This window comes from Strongylocentrotus purpuratus, unplaced genomic scaffold, assembly GCF_000002235.5.
Source record: "Strongylocentrotus purpuratus isolate Spur 01 unplaced genomic scaffold, Spur_5.0 spur5_scaffold_7, whole genome shotgun sequence".
NCBI lineage: Eukaryota > Metazoa > Echinodermata > Echinoidea > Camarodonta > Strongylocentrotidae > Strongylocentrotus > Strongylocentrotus purpuratus.
Window position 1 is genome coordinate 36,288,899 of NW_022145613.1, and position 11,402 is coordinate 36,300,300.

Genomic DNA, 11,402 nt, shown 5'->3' on the forward strand with positions numbered 1-11,402 from the left:
CTGAACAAAACAAAAATCATTTGAAGATGAGAACATTATTACAATAAACACACCTTGCTTCCTAAATGAAACCAAACAGTGTTAATTCAAAATCAAAATACAAACTTGATTTCTTTGTCCAAGTTAACACTGAAGCATTTTTTAAGTCTGTTAATATCTTGCATGAGATGTATGGTGCCTTGTAGATGCTACCATTACTTTAAAAAGACCATATCCGATGAAAATACAACATTATCTTAATGGAAAGCTGAACGAAGGTCAAATACAAAATATTTCCCCTTTCAGTATTGCTCGAAAGCAAATTAAAATCTCATTTTCCACACCCCTCCAAATTAAGGGTCAAATTTGCCACAGTTACGGTGAATACAAGAAATGTGCACCCGATCGCCTATATAGCCGTGCTTAAGTAAGGGTTTTGGATTGAAAATATCAATTCGATATTGTTTAAATATTGCCTTCAAAGGTTAAGATGGCAATACTTCAACTTAAATTTGCAAAAAAGCAGAAATATATGCCCAAATGTTCAATGTTGAAGTGCATTTGCGATATCTATCCAGGCCGGATCGATATGATAATTTACCAAATATATCAATAAGTAGGCGGTTTCCCGGCAAAATTTGTATCATAACGTATTAGTAAAAACATGTTTCACATGATTGGCAATAAGAGCTTCCATTTCATTTTTTGAGAGGGGGGCGTTTCCAGAACTGGTCTATAACTTTAAGAAATCAATAGTCAAACTCACTCTCTTTTTCTAAGATGACAGCAATGCTCTCCTTGAATCTGTTGATGGCTCTCATCAGGTGAATGCTCTCTTTGTGAATGTTGCCAAGTAGCATCTTGATATCCTGCTCCTGTCGCCGCTTCTCGGCAAGAAATCTACGGGGAGTGAGGATCAAGAAGTAGGATGAATAGCTGATACATCCTCTGAGTGTGCTAATTTATAATTACCATTCCGGTAATTAAAAGCATGATATATCAACGTATATACATTTGCATGCACGGTCAAACCTGTACAGAAAGACCACCCAAGGGAAACATAAAAAGAGGGTCTTTTTTGGCAAGCTTAATTTACCATTATAAGAAAACATTACATCAAGGGAAACAAACAGGCATATGGTCTTTATAGCAAATTTTACTATTACACATGCTTCAAGGGAATCGCGATCACGAGAACGGGACGTACAGACGGACGTACGGACAACCCGAAAACATAATGCCTCTGGCTACTTCTTAACGGGGGCATAAAAAGGTGGTCTTTCTATACAGGAGGTCAGAAAGCAATTGATCTTTGACATTTGACCCTCACCTACTTCTCTCCTTATCCAGATAGACCTTCAGTTTGTCAATCTCAGCCTCATAGTCTCCCTTGATGCTGGCGAGACGTTGTTTGAACTGCGTCGACGTGTCGCTCGAGAGCGAGACTTCTTTGCTTCTAGGCGCCCTCAGGAGTTCCTTGACCTGCCGCTGGAATTCCTTGACCTGTCGACCAAGTTCAGCAATGTTATGCTCCTAGAGTTTCAGCCAAGAAAAAACAAGCGACAATTAATGACGTTCATGTAGCAAACATTTAATTTGATACAATTGTAATGAATATGCAAATTAGATGATTGATGAATATGCTAATTTCAGACGTTGCTCGAGTTGAGTATAATTAAAGCACGAATTCGGATCAAAGGTAACCAATCGTCTCAATTTTATAATTATATCTATATAATTCTAAGTTGTGAAAGGGGAAAATTATGAGTTAATTGCCCCGACCCAACACACTACGAACTAACAAATTGAGCTACACTTAAAGGTAAAGACCAGTATTGGAAATGCCCCAATTTCAAAAAATGAAATGGAAGCTCTCATTACCAATCATGTGAAAGAATATGTTTTGACTAATACATGATGATAAAAAATTTGCTGGGAAACCGCCTACTAATTCATATATTTGGTAAATTTGTTTCTCTCATGGTCTGTGAGAGATATAGGGTAGTCCCATATACGTCAATCTGTGTATAGTGCTTGTAACTTTACGAAGAATGGGCCGAATTTCTTATCATTTTGATGATTCCAGAACCTTGCAGATGCTAGATGCTAGATGATCAACCTTTTCTGATCGATTCCACAACGTTTCTTTCACAATGCAATCGCATGACCATAACTGGTCTTTACCTTTAAACCCATGCTAAATTGAAGTCACACATTACCTAGAGAACACACAGAAATATCATTTGTTTCAACTGGAAACTACACATCGATATACATTTCATTTTCTGGCTCATAGGTTGGGTTTGTTTCACTTGAGATCACTTAATTTGAAGGAGGATGTTTAATAAAGGACAAGTACTTTTTAAGGCTAACCATTGGTGTCAAAGGTCACAGGTTGAGTGAATTAAGTTTGTTTTACGGTAAATAACATAAATATAACATTCTACCTGTGCTTCTATTGTTGCTTCTTTGGAATTTAATTCAGCTTTCTGTGTTGAAATCTCTCGGTGAAGGTCATCTGTCTTTAAATCATATTAAAAAAAAAATGTTTTTACACCTAAAAAGAAGGTTCTCTTTTCAAAGTTACAACAAAGTTACAATGCTCTTTTTTTTAATTCTGTGAAAGCCGGTAAAGGGGCGAAAAATAGGGGCAGCCTTTAAACATGGAAACATATACATGCACATGAATATACTGGCTTGAGACATCCATCCTTAAAGACCTTTAAAAAATTAGCAATCATTCAAATATTACCTTTACATAGTGAACAGGGAAATGTAATACAAATATGACTACTATCAATATACCTATAATGTATTTGGTGTCACATTTTCATGGGAGGGGAAAAACAGAACAAACTCTCATGTCTGTCCTCTTTGTTAAAATGATTGGGATGTAAGCATCAACATTCATCATGACAAATGGTCGAAAGCATCGTTCGTTCGTTCGTGTCTCCTTAGATCAAGATAGTTAATATGTAAAGTTCCTTAATCAAAAGTAAATTAAATTAAATCAAGTTCTTCCATGAAAGGCATCTTACATCTTTCTTGAGATCCTTGATCTGTGTTTGGTACTGCTCTTTGAGTGATTCTGTCTGGTTCTTCCCATCTTTCTTCTGATACTCAGCGAGATCCAACTCATGGGCATACTCCTCTTGGGTTTCTGATAAAACAATATATGAGGGCATTGTAGTCTAGTGACTGATGGGACTGGGGATCATCACATGCTAAATGGTTTAAAAGGTCCTTTGGTTAATCTCCTTTTGCAAACCTCAATCCAGGGGTAAATGAGTAACTACAGTCATATATGGCCACTTTTGCTATAAATGTGGTAATAATATACGAGTGCCAGGAATATTAAGATGTGGACATGAGCGCTATATAATTCGCCATCATTACCAATTTCATTATTAAGATAATTGATGAAAAACATCTAATCAAAGCATACATGTAGCTGAAATTTTGCTACATTTTCTTTAACATCAATTTCGCTTTCCAAATCTTACTTCTGCTTCGAAATATTGTCAAACACAAATGAGTACTCACGCAGCGTCTCTCGCAATTCAGACTCCAAGCTATTGACAACTTTCTCCAACTTCATGACTGTGTCCTGTAGCATAAACATGAGAAATAAAAACATGTCAACATTTTATCCTGAGACAAAGCCATGCACAAGAGATTATTGGGACACTTCTTGACTCATAATGGAATGTTGATGACTCCCTAAGCCCAACATTTCATTATATTCTTCTGTCTATTCATGCTTACAACTATCCATTTATCCTTCTATTTCACTTCTGGCCGATGCTCGCCCAGCGAGTGAATTTCTCCGGCAGTATGAATGGCATATGCGGGCAAGCGTTGGTTTCACCTTTGTTTACATAAGGCATATTCTATCAGTGCTTTTTTATAGAGTCACTATGAAAAAGGTATTAGTCATTCATTTATTCATCATCTTGTTATTAAATCAATATCTGATTTCTCAAGTCAGTCATCCAACTCTCCTCCATCTTACCGCTTCATTTTGTACTTTGTTTCTAAATCTTTCAACATCTTCTTGTGTTGTTCCTCCATCTTTACTATGACTGCTTCTAGTACGTTGGACTTCGCAAGAGCAGCAACTAAGCAGAAAGGAAAACACAGAATAATTGTTTGAAGTAGTACTAATGATAACATTCTGGATTTATAAAGTAAAAATCAAGTATAATTTAAGTATATTCTGTATAAATTCAAGTACATTTATAAAAAATAAGGACAGAAGTGGAATGAAAAACAGAAAAATTTAGATTTTCAAAAGGGAGTATACACTCACAGTATTAATATTTCAAAAGAAGAATGTTATATCTTGTAAAGTAGAACATTTTTATCTGGCTGGACAAATAAAAATAAAGGCAAAATTTGATTTTGAATGAGAATACATCAACCTATTGCTACATGGTTATTCCTTACAGGGCAAAATAGAAAAATAAATTTCATCACATCCACGACTCCATCGGCACTATGGTGGTATGGTTAACAGTGACAGAGAGGAGACAGTATGATATGACAGGTATCCCTAATTCCACACGATGACATAAAAATCCTCACCCTTTTCTTTCTCAAGTATGTTGAACTGGGCTACATATTTTGGTGAGTCCTCGTTGATCTGTGATTCAACCTTTGTCTTGAGAGAGGATATCTCCACCTTTGATTCTTTAATCTTTTTGTTGAGATCAGTCTGGAAACAAAGAGCAACCAAACACAGGAAATTCCAAGTAAAAAGCATTTCAAGCAATTCAACCATTTCAAACTCAGAAGAAACAGCACTTCTCAGGGCTGGCTTATCCTAAAATAAAATCACCAATGTTATGAATAAAAAACATCAATCTAGGTATATAATCAGACCAAGATATAAAGCAGTCACCTGACACACATTATAAGCTAGTTCAAGTGATGATCACACCAATAATGGAGGTATTCCCACTGTATTCAATACTGCATTAACAATCTTCCAATTGCTTGCTCAACTGGCAAATTCCTTGATATTTTCATCTAGCATACAATAACTTTTACTATAGAATGACAAAAGAAATAACGATTCCTACTCAGCAACATTTTCATTGATTCAAACTTACCAGCTTTTCGTTGTTCTTCTTGATAACATTCTCAACTTGTTCCAGTCTTTGGATTTTTTTCTTCAACTCCACCTCAACTTTTTCATTCAACCTTGACACATGGTTGATCTTAACCTAGGTGGGAATAAATATACAGGATTGAAAATTTCTCATTATTTTTCTTCTCACATAAAATTGGTCATTGTAATCTTAGGCTAAATAACTGTACTTTCTAAACATCCCACTAAAGCTCAACTTAAATCAACAACATGAATGCAAAAATAAATGTTATCATGTTATCCCTAATTACAAAGGAATAATTCTTCTTTGAGGGGGGGGGGGGATAACAATCAGGGGAGAATTCTGTGATTTAAACAGTACAAACAACAGATACTTTGAGCGGGGAGACTTAGACTTTGCTTAAACAAAAATACCTTTTCGAGATGTGTAATAGAATTACTTGATAACTGATCAGCTGACAAAAATTTTGAAGTGGGCGGAGGGGTGCAGGTTGGGATTAGCAACTGCTCTTTCAAAATGAATTCTTCACAAGGGCTTTGACTTCAAATGTAAATGGCCATCTGGAATATTGTATTCAATACGTGTGATCCTACTTACCTCACATTCTAAGATCTCTTGACCAAGATGGCTGTTTTCTTCGTTTCTCCTCTCCATGGCTAGCATCATAAAGTTGAACTTCTTCAAAGCATTTTTCATGGCTGTGAAGAGAGTTTGTGTATTTTGTTAAAGCAGAAATGCAAAGTTTCAAAATAGCCCTGGATATACAGTGTATAGGGTTAAGCCATTGACTTTACTAGATACTCCAATCATCCAGGCTACATACATTAACAGCTTCGCTCCCAAAGGCAATGGTTCACCCAGTTCCATAACAAACAAAGAATGTTGCTGGGTGTCATATTCTTTTGAGAATAAAACAAGCAAAATTTCCTACCACTTTTTCTAAGGGTTCAAAATAAGGTTTGAGAGAATAGGAAGAGATTATGTGGAACAAAAGATGGCCACACCTTTTACACAACATTGGGCTTATTACCCCTACCATGCTATGCAGACACAGCCTAGAAGCAACGGCTCCACCCCTGTAGGAATTAGTTACACAACTGAGTAAAGATATTTGATACCTGTACGATCATTACTAGTCCTAGCTATCCTGCATGCTATTTCTATTGAGTTCTCTACATCCTTGGCAGCACTCTGCCAATTTGCAATCTCCTTGAGAGTCTGCTCATCTGAAAAGAAAGACATTGCAGAAAGGACAGATGTTAAGGATGATGGAATGAAGCTAGGAAGGTAAAACTAGAAAGTAAGACTTACAAGATATCATATGAGAATTGAAAGTGATCTCCTAAATAGGATGTCCAAGGGTTCAAAACCAAGCCAATTCGCAAATACCCTTTGATACATATAATTCCCCAGTATCAAGTCACTCACATATTTTTAAAGCCATAGGACTATTGGCTGCTTATCTACAAGCATATCATAGCAGTCGGGCAAAATAAATCATCAAAATCATCATATCACAAGAAATGCATTAACCATTAAAAATACACAGAAAATGGTATATTTTGAAATCTACTATAAAAACAGAATATGCCTCCTCCTATACAGTAGCAAAGAGCGGAATACTAATATTTTTATTCAAAGGTCAAAAAAATTAATTTCTGTAGCGTATTTTCAAAATCAATATGAGAATGAGAGAAAAGGAAGAAAAAAATAAAGGAAAGACAGGATATGAGAGATAGATAAATAAGGGGGTGGAGTAGGAGTGTGAGAAAAACAGATATAGACAATCATGATATAAACCTGAGATGAGATGCTCTGTCCGTTCTACTTTTGGTTTAAGAAGAGCAAGCTTATCGATCGCATGACTGACATGATGGCTACTGCGCTCACTCTCGTCATCACTCATTCTGCAAATAAAGGATATGACCAAGAGTTTTACGTCAAAGAGTCAAAGTATCTGAAGCACTATCTCATATACAGTGGACAAATTTCATAAAGAGGAATTTCTTTCTTGAATCCCTTTGATAGTATACCTATACCTACAACAAGGTAACATTCCATAACAGGTGGGTTGTATGAAAGTAAGCTGCTTAAGTTCTGTGACGGTATGTATATAAATAAAACTTCATGATAAAAATTCTTATACTTTTCGCCATCACCTAAGACAAGAGGCATGGAGTCAGAGTGATATCAATTGTAGGGGCAGGAATCTTTGACTTATTAGAGGCATAATAGCCTTTAAACACATTATATGGTAGCACTAGGACACACCTAAAATAGCTGTATGCTATGTCTATTTGAGGGGGGGGGGGGTTGTAGCCAGTGATAAGGCATCATTGTAAATTTGCATGATCTCTGGGTAATTTGAGACATGAGCCTATACTTTGGAGGCTATAAATTGTTTACAAATCAACACGAATATCACTCATAAAATTGTTAAAATTTATGTAAGTTAAGTTAAGAGTGAACTTACTCTTGACTATGGTCCTTGAGCATCTCAGAGAGTAGTTCAAAGATTTCTTTCCCAAGTCGCCTCAGTTTGTCTTTGTACCGTTTCTTGTATTTATTTCCATCAGCCCATATCTGACTACAAAATTTGGCAATAAAAATCACAAGGATAAATCTCAACATAAAATATGTTTAAACATAACTGCAGAAAGTAACTATGTGTTGTGAACATCTGAATAGGTACCTAACAACTACAGTATATATCAACCAAGAAAAGTAGCTTCAAAATCTTTATAAATTTACATGTATCTTACAAAATATATTAATCACTATCTAAAATTATAAAATGGGACTATAAAACCTGAACAAAATCATTAAAGAAACATCACCTTACAGGGTCAAAACAGTGTCACTTAATGTTGAATTATCTTACCTACAATCCTGGTTTAGTTGAATGATTTCAGTCTCGGCCTCCTTTAATACATCCTCTGTGACCAAATTGCTCTCCTACAGGTTTAATAAAATAATCAAATCAATCAATCACTTGATTATTACATAATTCTTTACCTGTTACTTGCTCATACAGTCAAACCTGCCTAAGTGTCCACCTGTATAGAAAGACCACTTGTCTATAAAGACCACCTTTCTTGTTTCCCTTGAAAATGGTTTCTCATTGAAACATGTACCAAAGGAACCTGTACATAAAGACCACCTGCCTATAAAGACAACTTTTCTTGCCTCCCTTGGGTGGTCTTTATAGACAGGTTTCACTGTACCACTTTTTTATCGAATAATATAGCCTTCAAAAGCACTTAAAAGTGTTGTAATTAAGATTATCTGCCAAAATTAAAACCATGATGTCATATATATTGAATATCACATCTTGACCCGTGATGACAGTAAAGGATGAGACAATTATCCTTCTGTAGTCTTGTTCATAGTCAGTACAGAAATAAGAAACACAAAATTAAAAATTGAGTGAAGTGTTTTGTATGAGATTAGATTAAATATTATAATTCAAAATTTCTTTGGGATTTGTACAAGTCTCAAATTTATTTCAATTTGAATTAAAGTCGAAAAAAGTTGGAGATTCTGAAGGAAGAACTCCTTCAGAGGAATAGAACAGCATTCACTTACCAGAGTAGTTTGAACATCAAACAGCCAATCGTTCACTTCCTCCATATTCTGAAACAGAAAAAATATCATCAAAATAATAATAGTAAGCAGAATTTTGCCACGTAAGACCAGCATACATCACTACCAAATTTTACGACTTAATAAAAATGTGATCAAAATATTGATTTTCCAACTGCTCATTCATTGCTGTAGTCGCAAAAATGACATGAGAATTCAAAATCCTTTTGTGAAACGAGATTAAATAATATACCTATTAGCGAGGAGCCTAGATACGTTATACCTTTTAATTCAGTAATTTATTTTCTCTCCCCCCTCCTTCAAATAATGTTAAATTTCCATGATTTGCTAAATCGTCCCCACTGCTAAAATTGTTCTCAATATTATCTTGTATGTACATGTAGAAACAGACAACGGCAACTGTCAGGCATTTGCGCTCAGCTCGGGAAAACATTGCAAATGCTCTGCTTGTCTTGGATCTCAGAACAAGGACTTTCTTGGGAAAGTTGTTACCGTAGCAACGGTTTTCATGACGACAAGAGAAGAGACTCGACAGCATTGGATCACAGTTGTACAGTGTATGAAAATGATTATTTAATAAAGTAACTGTCAGATTTAAACTTTATTTTTAGATTGATGACAGATATTTTTGTAAAATATTGACTTCAGCAATTTATAATGCTGGAAAAAAGGTGAGTTTTTCTTTATTTATTTGTGTAGTGAATTTTCTACACATGTAGTGGTGGTTCATTCGTGAAAATGGGTAAACGTGTCTCTAGTTTTCTCATCAAACAAAATTGGTCCTATGTGGGACTAATGAGTAGGCTTTAAATGAGAGAGACAGTAGCAATAAAAAGATTATTTGGTATACTCTGGATTTAGAAACTAAATTCAATGGAAGATGATCTTTCTGAAGATCGGTCACTTTCCTGGGAATATTGGTACATTTTCTAAACAGAACTTATATGAGTATTCTTACCCTTTCGCATGATACGCAATTCTGTCCAAACTCATGAATCGTATCCAAGACCATCTGCTTATGCAGCATCTACAAACACACAAAAACATGTTGAAAAATATATCAAATAACAAGACACCCCTAGGATTACTTTTAACTTTCTGACTTACTTGCTCCTGAATATAATAATAATAATAATAATAATAATCTTTTAAAGTACACTCTAAATTTTATTAAGTTAAACCAAAAAATGGAAATTCTTTTTGCCCAATTGATTGTGAGCCCGGCAGCCACTGAGCAGCACCAGATCGACGTTGCTCTTTCCCTCATCGTTGAATGCCAAATAAGGCAGCAGCAACTCCCGTCTTTTAACGTCTTTTGGTATGACGCGGCCGGAGTTCGAACCCACGACCTCCTGGTTGTGAGGCGGACGCTCTACTGACTGAGCCAACACACCTGTCTGCAAAAAAATTCTACAAAACATCACACAAATTTTTGTAAAGTAACAAAATCTATTACACAAAAGTTTCTTAGATGCCTCGTTACAAATAATTGTATTTCAATACCAGTAGTCAGAATGCAAACTGCATACCTTAGGTGTTGTTAGGTAGGACAAGCCATGTTTGTCATACCTGACTTTTGAAATACAATGACTTGTAACAGGTGAATTAAATAATTCGTAAAGACACACTTAACAAAGATTTGTGCATTAAATTTGATTACATTACGAAAATGGCCTTTTGAACAGCATCATCAAAATTCAAGAGATAATAAACAACTTTTTTTTTTGTATTCTTTTATCCAAATGTAAGTTTATATTTACGTAAAAATCATTGGAATATTGATTTCAAATCATATCAAATTGAAATGAAGCAAATGGATCTTACATCTTTTTTCATTTTGTTTGTTAGGAAGCCAGGTGGCCTCCTCCTCCTTCTCTCTTCCTCAAGGATCTATGAAAAAGGGGATATAAAGTAACATAAGAGAGAGCATGACGCTCCAAATGGAAAAAAAGAAGACATTTTTTTAATCCATGAGAAGAGCAGGTCAGTTAAAAAAGAACTTCCGGTACATATACAACACACAAAAAAACTCATAATAGCACTTACCAATTGTTCTATCACAATTCTTTTCCTCAACTTTCTATTGGTACTTATTTTGAATAAAAAATGATAATAATAATAAATGATATCTGTGTAGTGTATATTGAGAATTTATATGCTTTGTAAGATGAGGAAAGGTACAGAATTAGAAAATAATAGGAAATACAACTCGAGTTAGTTATCAACTTAACTTAAGCATTCATGCATCATCTATATTTCTCCTATAAATCCAACCGTGTTTACCTTTCAACATGGAAATGTAAACAATATCTTACTTATCTAGGTAATACAAATAGTCAAGTTTTTTTTTTCTTTTTCAAGCCATTCAGTCCAAGCAACGCGCCAACACACCAGTGTCATTAATCAGACCAAGTGACATTTAACGTCAACTACAAGCTGATTGGACGTTTTTTGGTCACAGTCAAGTTAGACTGAATATGGTTGCTGTATATAATCTTGTTATTAATTGACAAAATATATCTTCCTAAACTCACCTCTTCCTCTGTCAGCTCAAGGTCCCCACTCACTCCAAAGTGTCTCAAGGCCTATACAAAAAGATATCAAAATACATTAGAATAAATATGATCTAATAATCAATAATGATCATATTAATGACTTGTTGTAATTATTTAGAATAGAACAGTAATGCTTCTGTCCAAACTGACATTG

The 11,402-nt window shown here is 35.0% G+C and overlaps 1 protein-coding gene across 1 annotated transcript; it reads right to left on the reverse strand.

The window, feature by feature from the left end:
- Positions 1 to 3,037: 3,037 nt before the first annotated feature.
- LOC591391 lies at positions 3,038 to 10,550 on the reverse strand. Its single transcript, XM_011662825.2, has 13 exons — positions 10,518 to 10,550; positions 9,652 to 9,720; positions 8,676 to 8,723; positions 7,972 to 8,045; positions 7,564 to 7,677; positions 6,891 to 6,997; positions 6,209 to 6,316; positions 5,688 to 5,788; positions 5,091 to 5,204; positions 4,564 to 4,693; positions 3,992 to 4,097; positions 3,523 to 3,586; positions 3,038 to 3,139 (listed from the first exon to the last, which is right to left on the reverse strand). The coding sequence occupies exons 1-12, from the start codon at positions 10,527 to 10,529 to the stop codon at positions 3,574 to 3,576; spliced, it is 996 nt and encodes a 331-aa protein (XP_011661127.1). The 5' UTR covers positions 10,530 to 10,550; the 3' UTR covers positions 3,038 to 3,139; positions 3,523 to 3,573.
- Positions 10,551 to 11,402: the final 852 nt, after the last annotated feature.